Consider the following 27,707-nt stretch of genomic DNA (forward strand, 5'->3'; position numbering starts at 1 on the left):
ACCTCTCTCTCTCTCTCTCCAATTCCAGTGACCTCTCTCTCTCTCTCTCCAATTCCAGTGACCTCTCTCTCTCTCCAATTCCAGTGACCTCTCTCTCCCCAATTCCAGTGACCTCTCTCTCTCCCCAATTCGTGACCTTTCTCTCCCCAATTCCAGTGACCGACCTCTCTCTCTCATTCCAGTGACCTCTCTCTCTCTCCCCCCAATTCCAGTGACCTCTCTCGCCCCCAATTCCAGTGACCTCTCTCTCCCCCCAATTCCAGTGACCTCTCTCTCCCCCCAATTCCAGTGACCTCTCTCTCTCCAATTCCAGTGACCTCTCTCTCCAATTCCAGTGACCTCTCTCTCCAATTCCAGTGACCTCTCTCTCTCCAATTCCAGTGACCTCTCTCTCTCCAATTCCAGTGACCTCTCTCTCTCTCCAATTCCAGTGACCTCTCTCTCCCCCCAATTCCAGTGACCTCTCTCTCTCTCCAATTCCAGTGACCTCTCTCTCTCTCCAATTCGTGACCTCTCTCTCTCTCCCCCCAATTCCAGTGACCTCTCTCCCCAATTCCAGTGACCTCTCTCTCCCCAATTCCAGTGACCTCTCTCCCTCCAATTCCAGTGACCTCTCTCTCTCTCCAATTCCAGTGACCTCTCTCTCTCCAATTCCAGTGACCTCTCTCTCCAATTCCAGTGACCTCTCTCTCTCTCCAATTCGTGACCTCTCTCTCTCGCCAATTCCAGTGACCTACCTCTCTCTCCCCAATTCCAGTGACCTCTCTCTCTCCCCAATTCCAGTGACCTCTCTCTCTCTCCAATTCCAGTGACCTTTCTCTCTCCCCAATTCCAGTGACCTCTCTCTCCAATTCCAGTGACCTCTCTCTCTCTCTCTCTCTCCAATTCCAGTGACCTCTCTCCCCAATTCCAGTGACCTCTCTCTCTCTCCAATTCCAGTGACCTCTCTCCCCAATTCCAGTGACCTCTCTCTCTCTCCAATTCGTGACCTCTCTCTCTCTCTCTCCAATTCCAGTGACCTCTCTCGCCAATTCCAGTGACCTACCTCTCTCTCCAATTCCAGTGACCTCTCTCTCTCCCCAATTCCAGTGACCTCTCTCTCTCCCCCCCCCCAATTCCAGTGACCTCTCTCTCTCTCTCTAATTCCAGTGACCTCTCTCTCTCCCCCCAATTCCAGTGACCTCTCTCTCTCTCCAATTCCAGTGACCTCTCTCTCCCCAATTCCAGTGACCTCTCTCTCCCCAATTCCAGTGACCTCTCTCCAATTCCAGTGACCTCTCTCCAATTCCAGTGACCTCTCTCCAATTCCAGTGACCTCTCTCCAATTCCAGTGACCTCTCTCCAATTCCAGTGACCTCTCTCCAATTCCAGTGACCTCTCTCGCCCCCAATTCCAGTGACCCCTCTCTCTCCCCAATTCGTGACCTCTCTCCCCCCAATTCCAGTGACCTCTCTCCCCCCAATTCCAGTGACCTCTCTCTCCAATTCCAGTGACCTCTCTCTCTCCAATTCCAGTGACCTCTCTCTCTCCAATTCCAGTGACCTCTCTCTCTCCAATTCCAGTGACCTCTCTCTCTCTCCAATTCCAGTGACCTCTCTCTCTCCCCAATTCCAGTGACCTCTCTCCCCAATTCCAGTGACCTCTCTCTCTCTCCAATTCGTGACCTTTCTCTCTCCCCAATTCCAGTGACCTCTCTCCCCCCCCAATTCCAGTGACCTCTCTCTCCAATTCCAGTGACCTCTCTCTCTCCAATTCCAGTGACCTCTCTCGCCCCCAATTCCAGTGACCCCTCTCCCCAATTCGTGACCTCTCTCCCCCCAATTCCAGTGACCTCTCTCTCTCCAATTCCAGTGACCTCTCTCCAATTCCAGTGACCTCTCCAATTCCAGTGACCTCTCCAATTCCAGTGACCTCTCCAATTCCAGTGACCTCTCTCTCTCTCCCCAATTCCAGTGACCTCTCTCTCCCCAATTCCAGTGACCTCTCTCTCTCTCCAATTCCAGTGACCTCTCTCTCTCTCTCCCCAATTCCAGTGACCTCTCTCTCAATTCCAGTGACCTCTCTCTCTCTCCCCAATTCCAGTGACCTCTCTCTCTCTAATTCCAGTGACCTCTCTCTCTCTCCAATTCCAGTGACCTCTCTCTCTCCAATTCCAGTGACCTCTCTCTCTCCCCAATTCCAGTGACCTCTCTCTCTCTCTCCAATTCCAGTGACCTCTCTCTCTCCAATTCCAGTGACCTCTCTCTCTCTCTCTCTCCAATTCCAGTGGCCTCTCTCTCTCTCCCCAATTCCAGTGACCTCTCTCTCTCTCTCCCCAATTCCAGTGACCTCTCTCTCTCTCCCCAATTCCAGTGACCCGCTCTCTTCATTTCCAGTGACCCGCTCTCTTCATTTCCAGTGACTCCACCCCCCTCCAATTCCGTTGCTGTTTACCTCCCCCAGTATCACAGAAACCCCACAGTGCAGATAGAGGCCATTTCGGCCCATCGAGCCTGCACCGACACATATCCCACCCGATCCCCGTAACCCCTACACCAACAGATATCCCACCCTATCCCCGTAACCCCACGTATTTAATCCCCCTAACACTAAGGGTCAATTTATCATAGCCAATCAACCTAACCCGCACATCTTTGGACCGCCAAGGATTTGTCGAGTTATAATGAATCACCTACCATTGGTTTGGGCTGAGGAATTCCTTGCATATGAGCGGGTGCAAACGAGGGCATTCCAAACTGATTGGGCCCAAAACCTGCAACAAGACATCAAAGTTAGACCGGCAGCCTTCCTTTACCGTCGCCCGCTGACCCCTGAAACAACCATAATGGAACTAAACGAGGCAGCAATGGCACATGCAGGATCGATGCCCGACAGGGTGTCGTGTGTAAGCCCCTGCTCCGAGACCTGGAGGGGCACAGGTGACTGGGCTGGGCGTGGAGCTGAAACTCGGCTGGTTGTAGATCATACCAGGCAACCTTCCCACCACCCCCGTGAAGGTTCAATGTGCCAGCGCAGGGGACTGACGGGCTTTCTGCTGTATGCCCAGCTAGGGGACCGTCCCTAATTGGACTCTGGCATGCAAGGGTTTTACCTGGAGCCAAGTAGGAAGAAACATAGAAGATAGGAGCAGGAGTCGGCCATTCGGCCCCTCGAGCCTGCTCCGCCATTCAATGAGATCATGGCTGATCAACCAAATTCAGTACCCTGTCCCTGCCTTCTCCCCATATCCCTTGATCCCTTTAGCCTTAAGAAATATATCTAACTCCTTCTTGAATATATTTAATGAATTGGCCTCAACTGCCTTCTGTGGTAGAGAATTCCACAGGTTCACCACTCTGGGTGAAGAAATCCCTCCGCATCTCTGTCCTAAATGGCTTACCCCTTATCCTTAGACCCCTGGTTCTGGACTCCCCAGCCATCGGGAACATCCTTCCTGCATCTAGTCTGTCTAGTCCTGTTAGAATTTTATAAGTTTCAATGAGATCCCCTCTCATTCTTCTAAACTCCAGCGAGTATAAGCCCAATCGACCCAATCTCTCCTCGTACGTCATTCCTGCCATCCCAGGTATCAGTCTGGTGAATCTTCGCTGCACTCCCTCCATGGCAAGAACATCCTTCCTCAGATAAGACGACCAAAACTGCACACAATACTCAAGGTGCGGTCTCACCAAGGCCCTGTACAACTGCAGCAAGACATCCTTGTTCCTCCCTACTTGGAAATATATCGGCCGCTCCTTCATCGTCGCTGGGTCAGAATCCTGGAACTCCCTCCCTAACAGCGCTGTGGGAGCACCTTCACCACACGGGACTGCAGCGGTTCAAGGTGGTGGCTCACATAAGACGTAGGAGCAGGAGTCGGTCATTTGGCCCCTCGAGCCTGCTCCGCCATTCAATAAGATCATGGCTGATCTGATCTTGGCCTCAACTCCACTTCCCCGCCCGCTCCCCATAACCCTCGACTCCCTTATCGTTCAAAAATCTGGCTATCTCCACCTTAAATATATTCAATGACTCAGCCTCCACAGCTCTCTGGGGAAGAGAATTCCACAGATTCACCACCCTCAGAAGAAATTCCTCCTCATTTCCAATTTAAATGGGTGCCCCCTTATTCTGAAATGATGTCTCCTAGTTCTAGATTCCCCCACGAGGGGAAACATCCTCTCTGCATCTACCCCGTCGAGTCCCTTCAGAATCTTATATGTTTCGATAAGATCCCCTCATTCTTCCAAACTCCAATGAGTATAGGCCCAACCTGCTCAACCTTTCTTCATAAGACAACCCCTTTGACATGAATCTTGCCTTGACTTATGGAATCCGAAGCCAAGGCCGGGAGCGTGCGGTCTTCAGCTCCTGCGGCACAGGATGCGGGCCCCGCCCCCGTCAACCCCACCGCACACATCCCGTCACTGCTCTCAATGCAAACCAGAAACCACATGGACATCACCACCCCGCCGCTGCCCCTGGTCGCTCCGGAGGTCCCGCGTGTGGCGGACCACAGGCACAGAAAGGGGCTCATGTACCCTTACATCTATCAGGTCCTGACGATGGTAAGTGCCAGCGCCGATCTTGGAAAGAGCGAGGGCGTATACGCAAAGAGATTGCACACCTGGAGAAACTGGGGTTGTTCTCCTCCGAGCAGAGAAGGTTAAGGGGAGATTGACCAGAATGGTCCCAGGGATGAGGGACTTCAGTGATGTGGAGAGACTGGAGAAGCTGAGGTTGTTCTCCTTGGAGCAGAGAAGGTTAAGGGGAGATTGACCAGAATGGTACCAGGGATGAGGGACTTCAGTGATGTGGAGAGACTGGAGAAGCTGGGGTTGTTCTCCTTAGAGCAGAGAAGGCTAAGGGGAGATTGACCAGAATGGTACCAGGGATGAGAGACTTCAGTGATGTGGAGAGGCTGGAGAAGCTGGGATTGTTCTCCTTAGAGCAGAGAAGGTTAAGGGGAGATTGACCAGAATGGTACCAGGGATGAGGGACTTCAGTGATGTGGAGAGACTGGAGAAGCTGGGATTGTTCTCCTTAGAGCAGAGAAGGTTAAGGGGAGATTGACCAGAATGGTACCAGGGATGAGGGACTTCAGTGATGTGGAGAGACTGGAGAAGCTGGGGTTGTTCTCCTTCGAGCAGAGAAGGTTAAGGGGAGATTTAATAGAGGTGTTCAAAATCATGAAGTGTTTGGATAGAGTAAATAAGGAGAAACTGTTTCCAGTGGCAGGAGGGTCGGTAACCAGAGGACACAGATTGAAGATAATCGGTAAAAGAACCAGAGGGGAGATGAGGAGAATGTTTTTTACGCAGCGAGTTGTTGTGATCTGGAATGCGCTGCCTGAAAGGGCGGTGGGAGCAGATTCAATAGTAACTTTCAAAAGGGGGAATTGGAGAAATACTTGACGGGGAAAAATGTGCCGGGCTGTGGGGAAAGAGCAGGGGGGAGTGAGACTAATTGGAGAGTTCGTTCAAAGAGCCGGCACAGGCACGATGGGCCGAATGACGACCTCCTGTGCTATAAGATTCTGTATCTATCTAATACTGAGCGGCCTGCTGGTGGCACTGTCCAAGGAGAGTATAAATACTCGGGCACGGGCCCAGCTTGCTCAGGACATTTTGTAAACAGGAACTAGTGAAGGACAACTAGACCTCCATGTTGTGAAACAGTTGATTAAAGCCTTGTTTAATACTCCGACCAAGTGCCTCGTAGTTTTCTTACGTCACCCCTCATCTCCGGAATCAGCCTCACCACCACCTTCTCAAGGGGCAATTAAGGATGGGCGATAAATGCTGGCCTCGCCGGCGACGCCCACATCCCGCGAACGAATAGCAAAAAAAAGTACTGTACGGGGGACACGAGCACGATTCCAGTGGGACGCCGCCCACCCCGAACGGACACTCACCCAGGAATGGAGAAGGACCAAGAGGAAGAGGCCTCGGCTTGCTGGCAGTTGCGTAATACTCGACAGCTTTCTTGAAGCGTTCGATTTTGTCTTCCGTCCTGGACTGGAGTTAAATCAGTTTTCAAAAACGTTATAAACCTGTCGGATCAATCTGCTGCGGGAGGGTTTTCAAAAGTACAGCGCAACCGAGCGCAGGCACCAGAGGGCGGAGGATCTTCAACACCAACAGCTTTGCAGTTACACAGCGCCTTTAACATAGCAGAACGTCCCAGGGCACTGCACAGGAGAGTAAATCAGACACTGAACCACACCAGGAGATATTCAGGACAGGCGAGCAAAAGCTGGGTCAAAGAGACAGCGTCTTAAAAGGAGGGGAAGAGAGGCGGAGAGGTTTAGGGAGGGAATTCCAGAGCTTAGGATCCCAGGCGGCTGAAGGCTCGGCCGCCAATGGTGGAGCGATGGAAATCGGGGGACGCACAAGAGGCCAGAATTGGAGGAGCACAGAGATCTCAGAGGCTGGAGGAGCTTACAGAGATAGGGAGGGGCGAGGAAACCATGGAGGGATTTGAACAGGAGGATGGAGAATTTTTTTTAAATCGAGGCGTTGCTGGACCGGGAACCAATGTAGGGCAGCGAGCACAGGGGGCGATGGGTGAACGGGACTGGGTGTGAGTTAGGACACGGGGCAGTGAGCACAGGGGGCGATGGGTGAACGGGACTGGGTGTGAGTTAGGACACGGGGCAGTGAGCACAGGGGGTGATGGGTGAACGGGACTGGGTGTGAGTTAGGACACGGGGCAGTGAGCACAGGGGGTAATGGGTGAACGGGACTCGGTGCGAGTTAGGACACGGGGCAGTGAGCACAGGGGGTGATGGGTGAACGGGACTGGGTGTGTGAGTTAGGACACGGGGCAGTGAGCACAGGGGGTGATGGGTGAACGGGACTGGGTGTGAGTTAGGACACGGGGCAGTGAGCACAGGGGGTGATGGGTGAACGGGACTGGGTGTGTGAGTTAGGACACGGGGCAGTGAGCACAGGGGGTGATGGGTGAACGGGACTGGGTGTGAGTTAGGACACGGGGCAGTGAGCACAGGGGGGTGATGGGTGAACGGGACTGGGTGTGAGTTAGGACACGGGGCAGTGAGCACAGGGGGTGATGGGTGAACGGGACTGGGTGCGAGTTAGGACACGGGGGCAGTGAGCACAGGGGGTGATGGGTGAACGGGACTGGGTGTGAGTTAGGACACGGGGCAGTGAGCACAGGGGGTGATGGGTGAACGGGACTTGGTGAGAGTTAGGACACGGGGCAGTGAGCACAGGGGGTGATGGGTGAACGGGACTGGGTGTGAGTTAGGACACAGGGCAGTGAGCACAGGGGGTGATGGGTGAACGGGACTTGGTGCGAGTTAGGACACGGGGGCAGTGAGCACAGGGGGTGATGGGTGAACGGGACTGGGTGTGAGTTAGGACACGGGGCAGTGAGCACAGGGGGTGATGGGTGAACGGGACTTGGTGAGAGTTGGGACACGGGGCAGCGAGCAATAGGGGGTGATGGGTGAATGGGACTGGGTGTGAGTTAGGACACGGGGCAGTGAGCACAGGGGGTGATGGGTGAACGGGACTGGGTGTGAGTTAGGACACGGGGCAGTGAGCACAGGGGGTGATGGGTGAACGGGACTTGGTGAGAGTTAGGACACGGGGCAGTGAGCACAGGGGGTGATGGGTGAACGGGACTGGGTGTGAGTTAGGACACAGGGCAGTGAGCACAGGGGGTGATGGGTGAACGGGACTTGGTGCGAGTTAGGACACGGGGGCAGTGAGCACAGGGGGTGATGGGTGAACGGGACTGGGTGTGAGTTAGGACACGGGGCAGTGAGCACAGGGGGTGATGGGTGAACGGGACTGGGGTGTGAGTTAGGACACGGGGCAGTGAGCACAGGGGGTGATGGGTGAACGGGACTTGGTGAGAGTTGGGACACGGGGCAGCGAGCAATAGGGGGTGATGGGTGAATGGGACTTGATGAGAGTTAGGACACGGGGGCAGCAGAGATTGGGATGAGCTGAAGTTTACGCAGGGTAGAACGCGGGAGGCCGACCAGGGGAGCGCTGGAATAGCCTGGAGGCAACAAAGGCATGGACGAGGGTTTCAGCAGTGGATGAGCTGAGGCAGCGGCGCAGGCGGGCGATGTTAGGGGAGGTGGAAAGAGGCGGTCTTGGTTATGGCACGGAGATGTGCCAGGGATCCGGCTGGGGCACTCTCCTACTCCCCATTGCACGATTATAGTGGGGTTACCATGACAGGAAGAGATCAGTAATTACAGGGCATTTTATACACAGCAAAGAACCTGGACAATCTGGTCTCTGCTTGGTCATCCCTGCCTGGCCCAGATGTAATGCAAACACCATGTCCTAGTAACCAATCCCGTCTCCTTGTAACCTGTTTCTATTTTATCGATTAGTCCTCCAAACTTTCCTCTCTTGGCCGCCCTCAGCTCCGAATCCCGCCCTATTAGCCTCTCTCTCCCCCACCCTCCCTACAACCTCAGCACGTTCAAATCAAAACTCCTAACATGGTCAGATTCTCTCCCAGGGCTTCAGTTCCAGAGAGACTGGAGAAGCTGGGATTGTTCTCCTTAGAGCAGAGAAGGCTAAGGGGAGATTGACCAGAATGGTACCAGGGATGAGGGACTTCAGTGATGTGGAGAGACTGGAGAAGCTGGGGTTGTTCTCCTTAGAGCAGAGAAGGTTAAGGGGAGATTTAATCGAGGTGTTCAGAATCATGAAGGGTTTTGATGGAGTAAATAAGGAGAAACTGTTTCCAGTGTCAGGAGGGTCGGTAACCAGAGGACACAGATTGAAGATAATCAGTAAAAGAACCAGAGGGGGAGAGGAGGAGAATGTTTTTTACGCAGCGAGTTGTTGTGATCTGGAACGCGCTGCCTGAAAGGGCGGTGGGAGCAGATTCAATAGTAACTTTCAAAAAGGAGAATTGGAGAAATACTTGAAGGGGAAAATGTGCCGGGCTGTGGGGAAAGAGCAGGGGGGAGTGGGACTAATTGGAGAGCTCGTTCAAAGAGCCGGCACAGGCACGATGGGCCAAACGGCCCCCTCCTGTGCTCAGAAACCTCGGTGTTCAAGAAGAGGTGCCCTGCTCTCTGTCCTAGCTTTTAATCTTGTCCTGACTCGCACCAAGTCCCGTTCACACATCACCCCTGTGCTCGCTGACCTACAGTGGCTCCCGGTTAAGCAACGCCTCGATTTCAAAATTCTCGTCCTTGTTTTCAAATCCCTCCCTGGCCTCGCCCCTCCCTATCTCACCGCTCCACCAATGCTGCCCTCTTGAGCATCCCTGATTATAATCACGCAACCATTGGCTGCCGTTCCTTCTGTTGCCTGGGCCCCGAGCTCTGGAAATCCCTGCCTAAACCTCTCCGCCTCTCTTTCCTCCTTTAAGACGCTCCTTAAAACCTGCCTCTTTGACCCAGCTTTTGGTCATTTGACCTCGTTTCTCCTTATGTGGCTCGGTGTCAAAATTCTTGTCTTTATCTGAGGAAGGATGTTCTTGCCGTGGAGGGAGAGCAGCGAAGATTCACCAGACTGATACCTGGGATGGCAGGAATGACGTATGAGGAGAGATTGGGTCGATTGGGCTTATACTCGCTGGAGTTTAGAAGAATGAGAGGGGATCTCATTGAAACTTATAAAATTCTTAACAGGACTAGACAGACTAGATGCAGGAAGGATGTTCCCGATGGCGGGGGAGTCCAGAACCAGGGGTCACAGTCTAAGGATAAGGGGTAAGCCATTTAGGACTGAGATGAGGAGGAATTTCTTCACCCAGAGAGTGGTGAACCTGTGGAATTCTCTACCACAGAGGGCGGTGGAGGCCAATTCATTAAATATATTCAAGAAGGAGTTGGATATATTTCTTAAGGCTAAAGGGATCAAGGGATATGGGGAGAAGGCAGGGACAGGGTACTGAATTTGGATGATCAGCCATGATCTCATTGAATGGCGGAGCAGGCTCGAGGGGCCGAATGGCCGACTCCTGCTCCTATCTTCTATGTTTCTATAACACTCTTGTGAAGCACCTTGGGACGTTTTACTACATTAAAGGCGCTGTGTAAATACAAGTTGTTGTTGTATCCAAGGCCCCTTTTTTCAAAAGACCTCAAGCACCAGGAACAGTCACTTTGCTCTCCACTGTCCTATTCCTTCAGAACTTTAAACACCTCTGATCAAACCACCCCATAATCTCCTCCGACCCAACCGAAACAGCCCCAGCTCCCCCCCACCAATTTTTTTTCTGGGTCGACAAGCTTGGCGTCACCTGAACCCCACCTCCTGATCTACCCAGTCTTCTTTTGCTGCACTTCCCCCACCCTCGGTGGTGCCCTGCGCCGCGAGCCCCGGGGAAGAGAGCGCGTTGGGAAGAGGAGAATTCCTCTCACTCACACGAGCCGCGGTGTCGAGGCCGTCGCGCTGATACTAACCCGCGAGTGTTTGAAGACGTCCCTGGCCACTGCGTCGAGGTCCCGCATGTCGGGAACGTTGCTGACGTACAGGGCGACGGCTTTGATCACCACGTCACACGGCGGCAGCACCAGCTGGTGGGCTCTCACCTGCACCACGGGGAGGAAGAAACAAGGAGAGATTTACAAATGTTATTGGGGCACCGACACAGCGGAGGGCATCGTCTTGCTCTAGTCTGTGCAAGAGAGTGTACACGCACCCACGCCAGTACTGTACCCCAGTGCTAGTCACAGACCTGTACCCACCAGTACTGTACCCCAGTGTTATAGTGACAGACCTGTACCCACCAGTACTGTACCCCAGTGTTATACAGTGACAGACCTGTACCCACCAGTACTGTACCCGTGTTATACAGTCACAGACCAGTACCCACCAGTACTGTACCCCAGTGTTACAGTGACAGACCTGTACCCACCAGTACTGTACCCGTTATACAGTGACAGACCTGTACCCACCAGTACTGTACCCGTGTTATACAGTGACAGACCTGTACCCACCAGTACTGTACCCCAGTGTTATACAGTGACAGACCTGTACCCACCGGTACTGTACCCCAGTGTTATACAGTGACAGACCTGTACCCACCGGTACTGTACCCCAGTGTTATACAGTGACAGACCTGTACCCACCGGTACTGTACCCCAGTGTTATACAGTGACAGACCTGTACCCACCGGTACTGTACCCCAGTGTTATACAGTGACAGACCTGTACCCACCAGTACTGTACCCCAGTGTTATACAGTGACAGACCTGTACCCACCAGTACTGTACCCGTGTTATACAGTGACAGACCTGTACCCACCAGTACTGTACCCCAGTGTTATACAGTGACAGACCTGTACCCACCAGTACTGTACCCGTGTTATACAGTGACAGACCTGTACCCACCAGTACTGTACCCCAGTGTTAGTGACAGACCTGTACCCACCAGTACTGTACCCCAGTGTTATACAGTGACAGACCTGTACCCACCAGTACTGTACCCCAGTGTTATAGTGTCAGACCTGTACCCACCAGTACTGTACCCCAGTGTTATACAGTGACAGACCTGTACCCACCAGTACTGTACCCCAGTGTTATAGTGACAGACCTGTACCCACCAGTACTGTACCCGTGTTATACAGTGACAGACCTGTACCCACCAGTACTGTACCCCAGTGTTATACAGTGACAGACCTGTACCCACCAGTACTGTACCCCAGTGTTAGTGACAGACCTGTACCCACCAGTACTGTACCCGTGTTATACAGTGACAGACCTGTACCCACCAGTACTGTACCCGTGTTATACAGTGACAGACCTGTACCCACCAGTACTGTACCCGTGTTATACAGTGACAGACCTGTACCCACCAGTACTGTACCCGTGTTATACAGTGACAGACCTGTACCCACCAGTACTGTACCCCAGTGTTAGTGACAGACCTGTACCCACCAGTACTGTACCAGTTATATAGTGACAGACCTGTACCCACCAGTACTGTACCCTAGTGGTAGTGACAGACCTGTACCCACCAGTACTGTACCCCAGTGTTATACAGTGACAGACCTGTACCCACCAGTACTGTACCCCAGTGTTATAGTGACAGACCTGTACCCACCAGTACTGTACCCCAGTGTTATACAGCGACAGACCTGTTCCCACCAGTACTGTACCCGTGTTATACAGCGACAGCTCCCAATGTATAATATCGTGCCGTTATCTCTGATCCTATACTAGAGTTGTGTAACATACGGGCCGAATACTACGCTGAGCAAGGTTCGCCTGGCCTGCTTACCTTCAGTGAGGCCAGGGGATGGTCTGGGCCCAGCAAGCTCCAATGGAAGGCAGCCAAGTCTTCATCTGGGAGAATGTGGTTACCTGAAAGACAAGCAGCAGAATGAGAAAGAGAGCTGACACCACATGGGAGACGCTCCCTACCAGCACCACCCGGTCCTGCTTCCTAATACTCGCTCCAGCTTTAGAATTCTAAAGTTTTAATAAACATGTGGGCGAGGGCAGAGAAGAGACAGAGAGCGGGCGAGGCGAGGAGCCAGAGTCCAGATCTAGAGTGAGTGAGTGAGGGAGAGTGCGCGAGAGGGAGAGAGAGCTTGCTCCAAGTGTCGATACCAGAGGTGCCGAGAGAGCGTGCGAGCCCGACTGTTCCCCTCCTGCCACAGCCTTCACTGGTCTCTTGCCGATACGTACCGCGCCTCGGCTTGGAGCTAACCCCGAGCCCCCGTGTACGTGCCTGCCTGCCTGCGCGCGATGGGCCGCTGCCGCCACTTACCCAGCAGCGCGGCGAAGATGCTGAAGTGGGCGGGGTTGACGTTCAGCTGCTTGGCCACGTCCTGCATCAGGTACTGGTTGGTGGTGAGGCTCTTGCCGTTCCAGCTCAGCTTGAGGGCGTGGGCGCTGAGGTAGCACTGAACGTTGCACAGGGCGTACTCGGAATCGTAGGCAATCAGGCCGTGGAAGCCGTTCTCCCGGTAGAAGGAGATCACCTCCTGATGGTGGTCCTCGATGCTCTGAACAACCTGCAACACAAGAGTGGACGCGGCATTGGTCTCGTTCAGCGGAGTGGGAGCGAGGGGGCGGGGGGGGGGGGGGGAGGAAGCAAATTGAAAACTCAGCCAGGGGTCCTCCTCAGCTCCTGATCACGGTCCAGTGACTCTTGCTGGACCGCCAAGCGCCGATGAGGGCGAAGAGAGTTTTTACAATACCCCTGCTCTCTGAACAAAAGACAGTTGCATCGATCTAGCGCCTTTCACAGCCTCGGGTGACATGTAGTCACTGCTGTAATGCAGGGAATACATGGCAGCCAACTTGCAAATAACCAGATAATCGCTTTCGAGAGAGGTTGGTCGAGTATTGGCCCAGGACACAGGAGATTTACGAGGATGTTGCCAGGACTGGGGAATTTTAGCGATGAGGGAAGATCGGAGAGGCTGGGGTTGTTTTCTCTGGAACAGAGGAGGCTGAGGGGAGATTTAATCGAGGTGTATAAAATGATGAGGGGTCCTGGATAGAGTGGATAGGAAGGACCTATTTCCCTGAGCAGAGAGGTCAGTAACCAGGGGGGGCAGAGATTTAAAGTCATTGGGAGAAGGATTAGAGGGGAGTTGAGGAGAACTTTCTTCACCCAGAGGGTGGTGGGGGTCTGGAACTCACTGCCTGAAAGGGTGGTCGAGGCAGAAACCCTCATCACATTTAAAAAGTACTTGGATACGCACTCGAAGCGCCGTAACCCACAGGGCTACGGACCGAGAGCTGGACAGTGGGATTAGGCTGGAGAGCTCTTTGTCGGCCGGCACGGACACAAGGGGCCCAATGGCCTGCCTCCGTGCTGTAAATGTCTACGATCCTGAGAAAACTCCTCCCTCTGCTCTTCTTCATTCTTTTCAATCCACTTGGGGGGGCAGACGGGGCCTGGGATTGGCGTCTGGTCCGAGGCACGGCACCGACGCCAGGGCAGCGCTCCCTCACTGGCACTGGGGAGTGTGGGGCTCAAGTCTGTGGAGTGGGGCACTCGAACCCACGAGCTTCCGACCCAGAGGGGAGAGTGCGACGCCCTGCCACCACCTCAACAAAGGTCCCTGGAATTAGACCGAGGACGTGTCACCGAGCGCACCTTCTGACGCAAGAAAACTACTAGGCACTTGGCCTAAGCATTAAACAAAGCTTTAATCAACTGTTTTACAACATGGAGGTCTAGTTGTGTCCTTCACTAGTTCCTGTTAAGAATGTCCCTGCGCAAGCTGGGCCCGTGCCCGAGTATTTATACTCTCCCTGGACAGCGCCACCCGTAGGCCGCTCAGTATTATTTCATAAGTCTTTCTTTCATGAATGACTGATGCATATCACCTCCCCTTTGACCCCACCCGCCAAAGAGGCGTTTAGACCCAAGCGGGACAGAGGGGCATCTCCTCGGGCCCGGCTGAGGTGGCCAGGTGTTTCCACGAAGCACAAGACATCCTGCGCTCGTCAGAGAGATGTACGTAGAACGCGAGGTGCTGCGAAGTAAACACCCGAGGCAAGACACGCCCCGATCCGAGCCCAGCCCACACCGTGGGTGGTGCCAACCTGCTGAAAGTGTTAAAAATAAGCTGCAGCTCCCCTGATAGCTCAGTCGCTTCAGTCAGTAACAGAACAACAAAAACAAGCGAGATTTACTCAGCGCTCCCTGCGTGCTGTACCTGACCCCAGGAGTACCATTAACACTGGGGTATAGTACTGGTGGGTACAGGTCTGTCACTGTATAACACTGGAGTATAGTACTGGTGGGTACAGGTCTGTCACTGTATAACACTGGGGTACAGTACTGGTGGGTACAGGTCTGTCACTGTATAACACTGGGGTACAGTACTGGTGGGTACAGGTCTGTCACTAACACTGGGGTACAGTACTGGTGGGTACAAGTCTGTCGCTGTATAACACTGGGGTACAGGTCTGTCACTGTATAACACTGGGGTACAGTACTGGTGGGTACAGGTCTGTCACTATAACACTGGGGTACAGTACTGGTGGGTACAAGTCTGTCGCTGTATAACACTGGGGTACAGGTCTGTCACTGTATAACACTGGGGTACAGTACCGGTGGGTACAGGTCTGTCACTATAACACTGGGGTACAGTACTGGTGGGTACAAGTCTGTCGCTGTATAACACTGGGGTACAGGTCTGTCACTGTATAACACTGGGGTACAGTACCGGTGGGTACAAGTCTGTCGCTGTATAACACTGGGGTACAGGTCTGTCACTGTATAACACTGGGGTACAGTACTGGTGGGTACAGGTCTGTCACTATAACACTGGGGTACAGTACTGGTGGGTACAGGTCTGTCACTATAACACTGGGGTACAGTACTGGTGGGTACAAGTCTGTCGCTGTATAACACTGGGGTACAGGTCTGTCACTGTATAACACTGGGGTACAGTACCGGTGGGTACAAGTCTGTCGCTGTATAACACTGGGGTACAGGTCTGTCACTGTATAACACTGGGGTACAGTACTGGTGGGTACAGGTCTGTCACTATAACACGGGTACAGTATTGGTGGGTACAGGTCTGTCACTGTAAAACATTAGATTCCTCAACAGCTGGAATCTAATCGAGGGGTTCATATATAGAATAACAGATACCCGGGAGTGAATTACAGGCTGGAATCTAATCGAGGGGTTCGGGGGTTCATATATAGAACAGATACCCGGGAGTGAGTTACAGGCTGGAATCTAATCGAGGGGTTTGGGGGTGGGGGGGGGGGTTCATATATATAGAGTAACGGATACCCGGGAGTGAGCCGGACAGCCTTATTTATGGGCAGAATGGTCTGCGTTTGAATTAATTTCGCCTTCTTGGAAAAAGCAAACATGATCACCCCGAGTTTCATGTCTCACGAAGCAACAGGTGTACTGTACAATCCACGATCACAAATACCTTCGCATCGAGCAAAAACAAGTCACAGGTTAGACGTCGCTGCGCACTGCGTCCCACGGGGCCGCTCAGTTGAGCAGGCAACTGAGGCAGAAGCACAAACAACAGCGTCAAATGAGTCCGCTGACTACTTGCAATTTCTCCAACTATCACCACTGCCGACACTGTGCTCCAGGGACAGCCTACTGTGCACGAGACTACGGGCATGCCAATCAGTGAAAGCAGCAAGCTGTAGATAGATCCATAGAAACATAGAAGATAGGAGGAGTAGGCCATTCGGCCCCTCGAGCCTGCTCCGCCATTCAATGAGATCATGGCTGATCATCCAAATTCACTACCCTGTCCCTGCCTTTTCCCCATATCCCTTTAGCCTCAAGAAATATATCCAACTCCTTCTTGAATATATTTAATGAACTGGCCTCCACCGCCCTCTGTGGCAGAGAATTCCACAGGTTCACCACTCTCTGGGTGAAGAAATTCCTCCTCCTTTCAGTCCTAAATGGCTTACCCCTTATCTTTAGACTGTGACCCCTGGTTCTGGACTCCCCGACCATCGGGAACAACCTTCCTGCATCCAAGCGATCCCAACGGATCAGATCAAAGCTCTGCAGTCCTGCCACATCCAGTCGTGTCTGGTGATGGGCAGTTAAACAACTAAGCGGGAGGCGGCGGCGGCGCCGTTAACATCCCCATCCTCAAAGATGGCGGAGCCCAGCACGCCGAGTGCAAAAGACAAGGCTGAAGCGTTTGCAACCATCTTCAGCCAGAAGTGCCGAGTGGATGGATCCGTCTTGGCCTCCTCCCGAGGGCCACACCAGTCTTCAGCCAACTCGATTCATTCCAGGTGATAGCAAGGCTTGTACTCCACAACTAGCAGTGCCCTTAGCCAAGCTGTTCCAGTACAGCTACAACACGAATGTGGAAAATTGCCCAGGTGTGCCCGGTCCACTAAAAGAACAAATCCAATCCGGCTAATTACCGCCCCCAGCCTACTCCCAATCGGCAAAGTGCTTAAAGTCGTCACCAACAGTGCTATCAAGTGTCTCACTTTGGGTTTCTCCACGAGGCTCTCGACCAAATTACAGCCTTGGTCCAAACATGGACAAAAGAGCTGAATTCCAGACGTGAGGCGAGAGTGACTGCCCTCGACATCAAGGCAACATTCCACCAAGTGTGGCATCAAGGAGCCCTAGTAAAACTGAAGTCAATGGGAATCGGGGGGGGGGGGGGGGGGGTGAACACGCTCCACTGGCTGGGGTCACACCTAGCACAAAAGGAAAATGGTTGTGGTGGTTGGAGCCAAAACATCTCAGCTCCATGACATCGCTGCAGGATTTCCACAGGGTAGTGCCCGAGGCCCAACCATCTTCAGCTGCTTCATCAATGACCTTCTCTCCGTCACAAGGTCAGAAGTGAGGATGTTTGCTGATGATTGCAGAGTGTTCAGTTCCATTTGCAACTCCTCAGATAATGAAGCAGTCCATGCCCGCGTGCAACAAGACCGGGACGACATTCAGGCTTGGGCTGATAGGCGGCAGGTAACATTCGCGCCACACAATGACCACCTCAAACAAGAGTCTAACCACCGCCCCATGACATTCAACGGCATTACCATCGCCGAATCCCTCATCAACATCCTGGGGGGTCACCATTGACCAGAAACTTAACTGGACCAGCCACATAAATACTGTGGCTACAAGAGCAGGTCAGAGGCTGGGTATTCTGCGGCGAGTGTCTCACCTCCTGACTCCCCAAAGCCTTTCCACCATCTACAAGGCACAAGTCAGGAGTGTGATGGAATACTCTCCACTTGCCTGGATGAGTGCAGCTCCAACAACACTCGAGAAGCTCGACACCATCCAGGACAAAGCAGCCCGCTCGATCGGCACCCCGTCCACCACCTTAAACATTCCCTCCCTCCACCACCGGCGCACCGTGGCTGCAGTGTGGACCATCTACAAGATGCACTGCAGCAACTCGCCAAGGCTTCTTCGGCAGCACCTCCCAATCCCCCGACCTCTTCCACCTAGAAGGACGAGGGCAGCAGGCGCACGGGAACACCACCACCTCCAAGTTCCCCCCCAAGTCACACACCATCCAGACTTGGAAATATATCGGCCGTTCCGTCATCGTCGCTGGGTCAAAATCCTGGAACTCCCTCCCTAACAGCGCTGTGGGAGTACCTTCACCACACGGACTGCAGCGGTTCAAGGCGGCTCGCCACCACCTTCTCAAGGGGCGATTAGGGATGGGCAATAAATGCTGGCCTTGCCAGCGACGCCACATCCCGAGAATACAACTAAGAAAAAATGTCAGTGGGGGTGGAAAGATCTGTGCAGTGTATTTTCCATTTTGTTCTCAATACGCGAGCGATGCAAGACCGTATTTGTTTTCCATCCCTAGCTGTCCTGAGGTGCTGGAGCTTTCCGCTCGAGTGGCGATTGATTTTTCGAGCGAGCGAGTTGCTACGTGAAAAGCCAGCTAAGTAGTGTGGGACCGGAGTCACGGGCAGGCCAGATAGGGTGTTAGCAGGTCCCATGACAATCCGGCAGCTTGCACCGTCTTGTTTTCTCTGGAGCCGGCCCCACTAATGACCGGATTTATTGGGATTTGAAACTCCGACCTCCGGGTTACTCGGTCAGCCCCGTCACTGCTACACGACGTACCCGAGGGGCGAAGCGCTATTTGGGGAGACTGAGGACTGCACTTACACCAGTACATTTGAACAATGTGCAATCCTCATAGCTTAAAACACGGTCCCAGCACAGTTAGCAGGCCTAAACCGCTTGGTGAACCCGACCACGCTGCCCCACAAAGCTCTTTGGTCACTTCCCCGACCTCAGAGCCCAACCATTTCTTGGGTCTGTGAAACGTCTCGGGGGCTCTCTGCAACGCTAAATGCGCCTTCGACAATCTGGGATCAGTAACGTTCTCTCCAGCCTTCCCCAGTTTGGAGACACAAGATCTCGGGCTGGACTGCCGACACAGTACGAATATATTGCACAACCACCGTTTAAACCGTGCCAAAACCCTCGTGGCAGACACGGGATATATCGCATCCAAGGGCTCCTCCCATATTCTGTTCATACGACCGCAAGAACTTTCGCTCCCAGCTCACTTAGGTAGACAACCAATTAGCGCACAGCAAGGTCCCACAAACAGCAGTGCGATAAATGACCAGTTAATTCGGTCGTGTTGGTTGCGGGATGAACGCTCCCCTGCTCTTCTTCCGATAGTGTCGTGGGAATCTGTAGCATCCGCCTGCACAGGCAGACAGGGCCTGTTTAACGTCACAGCTGAAAGACAGCACCTCTGAGTGCGGCGCTCCCTCAGCACCGCCCCTCCGACAGTGCGGCACTCCCTCAGCACCGCCCCTCCGACAGTGTGGCGCTCCCTCAGCACCGCCCCTCCGACAGTGCGGCGCTCCCTCAGCACCGCCCCTCCGACAGTGCGGCACTCCCTCAGCACCGCCCCTCCGACAGTGTGGCGCTCCCTCAGCACCGCCCCTCCGACAGTGCGGCGCTCCCTCAGCACCGCCCCTCCGACAGTGCGGCGCTCCCTCAGTACCGCCCCTCCGACAGTGCGGCACTCCCTCAGCACCGCCCCTCCGACAGTGCGGCGCTCCCTCAGCACCGCCCCTCCGACAGTGCGGCGCTCCCTCAGTACCGCCCCTCCGACAGTGCGGCGCTCCCTCAGCTCCGCCCCTCCGACAGTGCGGCGCTCCCTCAGCACCGCCCCTCCGACAGTGCGGCGCTCCCTCAGCACCGCCCCTCCGACAGTGCGGCCCTCCCTCAGTACCGCCCCTCCGACAGTGCGGCGCTCCCTCAGCACCGCCCCTCCGACAGTGCGGCGCTCCCTCAGTACCGCCCCTCCGACAGTGCGGCGCTCCCTCAGCACCGCCCCTCCGACAGTGCGGCGCTCCCTCAGCACCGCCCCTCCGACAGTGCGGCCCTCCCTCAGTACCGCCCCTCCGACAGTGCGGCCCTCCCTCAGTACCGCCCCGCCGACAGTGCGGCGCTCCCTCAGTACCGCCCCTCCGACAGTGCGGCCCTCCCTCAGTACCGCCCCTCCGACAGTGCGGCCCTCCCTCAGTACCGCCCCTCCGACAGTGCGGCCCTCCCTCAGTGCCGCCCCTCCGGCAGTGCGGCCCTCCCTCAGTACCGCCCCTCCGACAGTGCGGCGCTCCCTCAGTACCGCCCCTCCGACAGTGCGGCCCTCCCTCAGTACCGCCCCTCCGACAGCGCGGCGCTCCCTCAGTACCGCCCCTCCGACAGTGCGGCGCTCCCTCAGTACCGCCCCTCCGACAGTGCGGCCCTCCCTCAGTACCGCCCCTCCGACAGTGCGGCCCTCCCTCAGTGCCGCCCCTCCGGCAGTGCGGCCCTCCCTCAGTACCGCCCCTCTGACAGTGCGGCGCTCCCTCAGTACCGCCCCTCCGACAGTGCGGCCCTCCCTCAGTACCGCCCCTCCGACAGTGCGGCGCTCCCTCAGTACCGCCCCTCCGACAGTGCGGCCTTCCCCCAGCACCGCCCCTCCGACAGTGCGGCGCTCCCTCAGCAATGCCCCTCCCTCAGTACCGCCCCTCCGACAGTGCGGCCCTCCCTCAGCACCGCCCCTCCGACAGTGCGGCGCTCCCTCAGCAATGCCCCTCTGACAGTGCGGCCCTCCCTCAACCCACATCACAGACAGATGATTTGGTCATCATCACATTGTTGTTTGTGGGAGCTTGCTGAGCGCAAATTGGCTGCCGCGTTTCCTGCACTTCAAAAGTACTTCATCTGCTGTGAGGCGCTTTGGGACGTCCTGAGCTGGTGAAAGGCGCTGGAGAAATGAGAGTCTTTCTTTTAAAAAAAATTTGAACACCATTGAGAGCGAGAGAGAAAGGTCGAATGGAATATGCTCAAGGACTTGCAGCTGCACAAACAATTCAGGCAGTCACAACTTAGACAAGATCACATATTCCTCTTACTGACGGCAGAGAGCGGATTGCAATTATTGATTAAACTGTGACTCAGTTTGACGAACACAAGGGCGGGATGGCTTTATGTTAATTATGTAGAGAGATTATGGGTTGATTAACACGCATCTTGCATTACTCCGTCCAGGAGGCCTGACTGGCAGACCTCCCACGGCATTGCTCACCAGAGTTGGGGGATAGACCCGCTGCTGCATAAAGCGACAGGTCTTCGCCCACAGGATGTGCTACTGGTTTACAATGACCGAATGAGTCAAATTCAACAGCAAGCGAGCGAGCGGGGAAAGAGTTACAAGAACTGCACAGTATATACGGGACTTTTAGCATCTTCGGTATTATGCAGCGGCTCACTAGACGGACCCCTGGGATGGGGGGATTGTCCTATGAGGAGAGATGGAGTAGATTGGGCCGATACTCTCTGGAGTTTAGAAGAATGAGAGGTGATCTCATTGAAACATACAAGATTCTGAGGGGGATTGACAGGGTAGATGCTGAGAGGCCGTTTCCCCCCTGGCTGGAGAGTCTAGAACCAGGGGTCACAGTCTCAGGATAAGGGGTCGGCCATTGAGGACGGAGATGAGGAGGAATTTCTTCACTCAGAGGGCGGTGAATCTTTGGAATTCTCTGCCCCAGAGGGCTGTGGAGGCTCAGTCGTTGAGTAGATTCAAGGCTGAGATCGAGAGATTTTTGGATATTAAGCGAATCAAGGCATATAGGGACAGAGCAAGAAGGTCGATGATCAGCCGTGATCTCATTGAATGGCGGAGTAGGCTCGAGGGGCCGAATGGGCGACTCCTGCTCCTAATTCTGATGGTCTTATGATTCGAGGCTACGGTTGCCAAGTGTCCTTTATTGTTACTCTGATTTATCAAGGATATTGTGAATTTGTACCATTGCCACCAGGTCACTCTCTCTCATGGGAAAACTGGGCAGAATTCTGTTACAGAACTCCCGGTACCCCCATTAAACAATCACATTTCATTTATGCAGACACTAAATCGTTGGCCCAAATTATGAGAAAAAGACTCCCATTTCTCCAGCGCCTTTCACCACCTCAGGACGTCCCAAAGCGCTTCACAGCCAACGAAGGACTTTTTTTGAAGTGTGGTCACTGTTGTAATGTAGGAAACGCAGCAGACAGTTTGCACACAGCAAGCTCCCACAAACAGCAATGTGATAAATGACCAGATCATCTGTTTTAGTGATGTTGGTTGAGGGATAAATATTGGCCCCAGGACCCCGGGGAGAACTCCCCCCGGCTCTTCTTCCAATAGTGGCCGTGGGATCTTTTACATCCACCCGAGAGAGCAGACGGGGCCTCTGTTTAATGTCTCAACTGCGGCGCTCCCTCAGTACCGCCCCTCCGACAGTGCGGCGCTCCCTCAGTACCGCCCCTCCGACAGTGCGGCGCTCCCTCAGCACCGCCCCTCCGACAGTGCGGCGCTCCCTCAGCACCGCCCCTCCGACAGCGCGGCGCTCCCTCAGTACCGCCCCTCCGACAGCGCGGCGCTCCCTCAGTACCGCCCCTCCGACAGTGCGGCGCTCCCTCAGTACCGCCCCTCCGACAGTGCGGCGCTCCCTCAGGATTGCCCCTCCGACAGTGCGGTGCTCCCTCAGTACTGCCCCTCCGACCGTGCGGCTCTCCCTCAGCACTGCCCCTCCGACCGTGCGGCGCTCCCTCAGCACTGCACTGGGAGCGTCAGCCTAGATTTTTGTGCACATGTCTCTGGAGTGGAACGCGAACCCACAACATTCTGACTCAGAGGCGCGAGCGAGTCCCACAGAGCCACAGCTGACATCTACTATAACAGGATCCCAATTTTAGCCCGATGTATCTACAATAGATAGATCTCTATACGCACACATATTTGCACCTGTAGACACATACACGATCTGGGCCGATTATGCAGTGATAATGCTCACATGATTTGAACATTTGGTGACCATAATAGCACTCTGATTCAATCATACAGCACTCTGACTTGGCAGGATTGAATGCGACCACGTTGGTTTGATTCACTGCACCGAGATGATTTACGAGCGTACGACTTTATAACCGGATCAATATCTACCGGGGCGCAGGGCTGAGGATTAGAGACATGTAAAACATGCATTTTTTTAAAAAATTGTTAAAAAGAGTCAGGAAGGAAACCAGCGTTCCCTCAAACAGGTGAGGTGGGAGTGAAGTCCAGCATGCGGGAATGTGACCTGGACTCTGGATGGAGCAGGATTAATGATCTGAAAGGCCCCTTCACTCTCGCTGGATTTTACATTGCTCGTCATACCAATTGTCTGGCCAGGGCCCGTTCGCTTTGCACTGAACTAAATCTCAATTTTGATTCTGCCTGTACATTCGCCAGTCTTTTGGGGTCCGAATCTGCAATCCAGACCATTTTCCCCCGCGCCATCAGTGGCCTGGACTGCGATAGCGTGACTTTGCATCGCCGACAGTGTCACAGTTTACACATCGCACCTATTTTATCTCCAATTGACAGCACCGTGCTGTCGTCGCTAGGATATTTGACATCACACGTCTTCATTGATTGGCAGGGCTTATTGGCAGCATTTTTAGCAGGATGTCACATTGCCTTCCGTCATGTATATTGTGAAAAAATGATAGCGGTGTGACACACATCAGCGTCCCCTCTGAGCTGCGTGGCCCGGGACCAGCTTTTCGAATGTGAAATTCTGTGCGCGAAATGTTGAATGGGCTGCGCGACCCCCCAAAAACATTGGGGGGAACATTGCCACATGTACACACACACACAAAGACTATTAGATACAATATTTCCAGCTAGTGCACATTTTCCCGACCATTACACATTTCTTCCATGCATAATGGTTGTGTGTTCTTACATTATTTTAACACCATTATACTTTATTTTTGCAGCTGTCATTATGAGACCATTAGGAAGGCAAATGGCCTGTTGGCCTTTAGTGCAAGGGGGATTGGAGTATAAGAGTGAGGAAGTCTTGCTGCAATTGTACAGGGCCTTGGCGAGACACCTGGAGTACTGGGCACAGTTCTGGTCTCCTTATCTGAGGAAGGATATACTTGTCTTGGAGGCGGTGCACCGAAGGTTCACTAGATTGATTCCTGGGATGAGAGGGATTGTCCTATGAGGACAGATTGAGTAGATTGGGCCGATACTCTCTGGAGTTCAGAAGAATGAGAGGCGATCTCATTGAAACATACAAGATTCTGAGGGGGATTGACAGGGTCGATGCCGAGAGGCTGTTTCCCCCCTGGCTGGAGAGTCTCGAACCAGGGGTCACAGTCTCAGGATAAGGGGTCGGCCATTGAGGACTGAGATGAGGAGGAATTTCTTCACTCAGAGGGCGGTGAATCTTTGGAATTATCTGCCCCAGAGGGCTGTGGAGGCTCAGTCGTTGAGTCTATTCAAGGCTGAGATCGAGAGATTTTTGGACTCGAGGGGAATCGAGGGATCGGGGCGGGAAAGTGGAGTTGAGGTCGATGATCAGCCGTGATCTTATTGAATGGCGGAGCAGGCTCGAGGGGCCGAATGGCCGACTCCTGCTCCTGATGGTCTTATATACACACTATTCGCTACATTATTTAGTATATTTACTTATATGTAGCACATCATTATAATAGAGTAACCAGAATACTTTATTTTAAACCGTCCGATCAGATATTTGTCACAATTATTTGGACTATTTTTACACACTAGTTATTTCTGGTTATATGTTTTACATTATGGACACATACATTAGTTGTGTTAACACCATTACTTTGCTGATTTTACACGTGCGAATAGACACATTAATTTCACTAAACGACTGTGTAAATTATTTACAAATGACCTCACTTGTAGCTATTCTCTCAGGATATTATTAATTTTACACCATCGGGTTAATTGTTGAGTCACGCTGCTGTTTCACTAGATTACGTTCACACCACGACTTTTACTCATTGTGCTGACACCATTATTATTTTTACACGAGTTACTTGACACTATTGCGATTAGATACTGCAGGCACCACTGTTTCACCATTGCACACTATAGCAGATATTACACCATTAATTTTGCACGACTGGTGGTTGAAGGCCATTGATTACAGCCCCATTGATTACTGTCACAGCTTCTGGTATTGGCACACTTATTGTCACAGCTTCAGTTGTTTGCAATTATTGCACACTATTTTAACAGATTACACAATTTTGCACGCTCAGCTTGTTATCTGCACATGAGCTTGTCATTCTCACAGCTGCTGCAGCTTGCACTCACCACCGCACGCTCACCCATTGTATTGCACACCACCCATTACACTTATTGCACACCCACCACTATGCATACCCACCATTGCACACTGATTATTGCACTTACCATTGCAATGCACACTGACCATTGGCACACGCACGATTGCGTTACACTCACCATTACACACGCACCATTGCATTACACACTCACCATTGCATTGCACTCACCATAGCACACCGACCATTGCATTGCACTCACCATAGCACACCGACCATTGCATTGCACTCACCATAGCACACCGACCATTGCATTGCAGACCATAGCACACCGACCATTGCATTGCAGACCATAGCACACCGACCATTGCATTGCAGACCATAGCACACCGACCATTGCATTGCAGACCATAGCACACCGACCATTGCATTGCAGACCATAGCACACCGACCATTGCATTGCACTCACCATAGCACACCGACCATTGCAATGCACTCACCATAGCACACCGACCATTGCATTGCACTCACCATAGCACACCGACCATTGCAATGCACTCACCATAGCACACCGACCATTGCATTGCACTCACCATAGCACACCGACCATTGCATTGCACTCACCATAGCACACCGACCATTGCATTGCACTCACCATAGCACACCGACCATTGCATTGCACTCACCATAGCACACCGACCATTGCATTGCACTCACCATAGCACACCGACCATTGCATTGCACTCACCATAGCACACCGACCATTGCATTGCACTCACCATAGCACACCGACCATTGCATTGCACTCACCATAGCACACCGACCATTGCATTGCACTCACCATAGCACACCGACCATTGCATTGCACTCACCATAGCACACCGACCATTGCATTGCACTCACCATAGCACACCGACCATTGCATTGCACTCACCATAGCACTGCACTCACCATAGCACACCGACCATGGCATTGCACTCACCATAGCACACCGACCATTGCATTGCACTCACCATAGCACACCGACCATTGTAATGCACTCACCATAGCACACCGACCATTGCATTGCACTCACCATAGCACACCGACCATTGCATTGCACTCACCATAGCACACCGACCATTGCATTGCACTCACCATAGCACTGCACTCACCATAGCACACCGACCATGGCATTGCACTCACCATAGCACACCGACCATTGTAATGCACTCACCATAGCACACCGACCATTGCATTGCACTCACCATTGCAATGCACACCCACCATTGCAATGTACTCACCATTGCATTGCACCCCCCACTCACCATTGCACACTGACCATCACCCCCCACTCACCATTGCACCCTGACCATCACACCCCCACCCACCGCCGCTGTTAATATGTTGTGTGTGTGTGTTGTGAGTTGAGGAAGCGGCCTTACCTGGACGCGGAAGCGGAGCAGGGCCAGCCGCACGCAGTGAGCCAGGCCGGGCGGCGGCACGAACCAGACGCGGGGCGGCGGGGTGCCGCGACGCCGCACGTGCTCCAGGGCCAGCTGGGCGCGGTGGCGGCGCTCCCGCTGGCGGCGGTGCCAGTCGGGCAGGCGGCCCTTGGCCAGCGCGCCGTCGAAGGCCACCACCAGCTCCAGGCCGGCGGCCGCGCAGCCGCGGGCCAGCGCCGCCACCGAGCCCAGCATCTGGTTCCACTGGCCGCCGCCCACCCAGTCGGTGAACGGCCCGCCGTACAGCCGCGGCAGCGCCGTCTCGGCGTCGAGCAGCAGCCGCAGGGCCGGGGCCGGAGCCGAGGGAGGCGCCGCCGGAGGAGGCAGCCCCGGGCCCGGGTAACCCCCCAGCCTGTAACCCGAGGCCCGCTGGCGGGCGGCCCGGGCCAACTTCTGCAGCTCCACCGGCACCACGGCCGCCGGGCAGTGCTTCTCGATAAACTCCTGAAACCCTTGCACTCCCATGATTTGGACAAAAAATAAAATTAGAAATAAAATTTTACCTCAGGGAAAAAAAAAGACGGTTGAGACCGTTAAATGTTAAATTTTAAATTTTGGGGCCTTTTTCCCTCCCCCCCCGAACCGTCGCCATCTCTCTCTCGCTCGCTCTCTTTCCCTCCCTCCTTTCCCTTCCTTCTTTTCCCTCTTAGGAGGAGGAATTTATTATTTTTTTTACGTTGTGTTTTTTTTTAAGGCCCGCCTCTTCTGAGAGGAAGCTTCGTCGTCGTCGGCGCCATTGCTCCCTCCTCCTCCTCCCGCTCGCTATGTGGCTGGGGTTTGTAGTTCCTCGTCGCCCCCGCTCCCTGTTTAGTCAATGGCAGTGATCGTGTTCGAAAACTACAAGTCCCGTCAACCTCCCTGTCGGTTCAAGATGGCGGCTCCATCCACGCTCACTTTTAAGTGGTTTGTAGTTCCTCTCCGCCCCCGCTCCCCGTTTAGTCAATGGCGGTGCTCGGGTGAGAAAACTACAATTCCCGTCAGCCTCCCGGTCGGTTCAAGATGGCGGCTCTATCCCGCTCACTTTAAGTGGTTTGTAGTTCCTCTCCGCCCCCGCTCCCCTTCTAGTCAATGGCAGTGCGCGTGTTAGAAAACTACAAGTTCCGTCAGCGTCCCGCTCCCCTTGAGAGGTTTGTAGTTCCTCGTCGCCCTCACTCCCCGTTTAGTCAATGGCGGTGCTCGGGTGAGAAAACTAC

At 53.8% G+C, this 27,707-nt stretch overlaps 1 protein-coding gene across 1 annotated transcript in view; it reads right to left on the bottom strand.

Annotated features, from left to right (window-relative positions):
- Positions 1-27,185, bottom strand: part of LOC147086695 (constitutive coactivator of PPAR-gamma-like protein 2) — a 44,117-nt gene extending 16,932 nt beyond the window's left edge. Inside the window, exons 1-6 of the mRNA XM_085978302.1 lie at positions 26,455-27,185; positions 12,698-12,944; positions 12,206-12,288; positions 10,388-10,516; positions 5,894-5,996; positions 2,676-2,752 (exon numbers count right to left, since the gene is read on the bottom strand). Coding sequence (XP_085834428.1) covers positions 2,676-2,752; positions 5,894-5,996; positions 10,388-10,516; positions 12,206-12,288; positions 12,698-12,944; positions 26,455-26,979 — 1,164 coding nt within the window. The 5' untranslated portion in view covers positions 26,980-27,185. The remainder of the gene's footprint in view (positions 1-2,675; positions 2,753-5,893; positions 5,997-10,387; positions 10,517-12,205; positions 12,289-12,697; positions 12,945-26,454) is intronic.
- Positions 27,186-27,707: the final 522 nt, after the last annotated feature.

Source organism: Somniosus microcephalus, unplaced genomic scaffold (assembly GCF_052327205.1).
Source record: "Somniosus microcephalus isolate GS21.2 unplaced genomic scaffold, FLI_Smic_1.0 unresolved_chr7, whole genome shotgun sequence".
NCBI classification, from domain to species: Eukaryota; Metazoa; Chordata; class Chondrichthyes; order Squaliformes; family Somniosidae; genus Somniosus; species Somniosus microcephalus.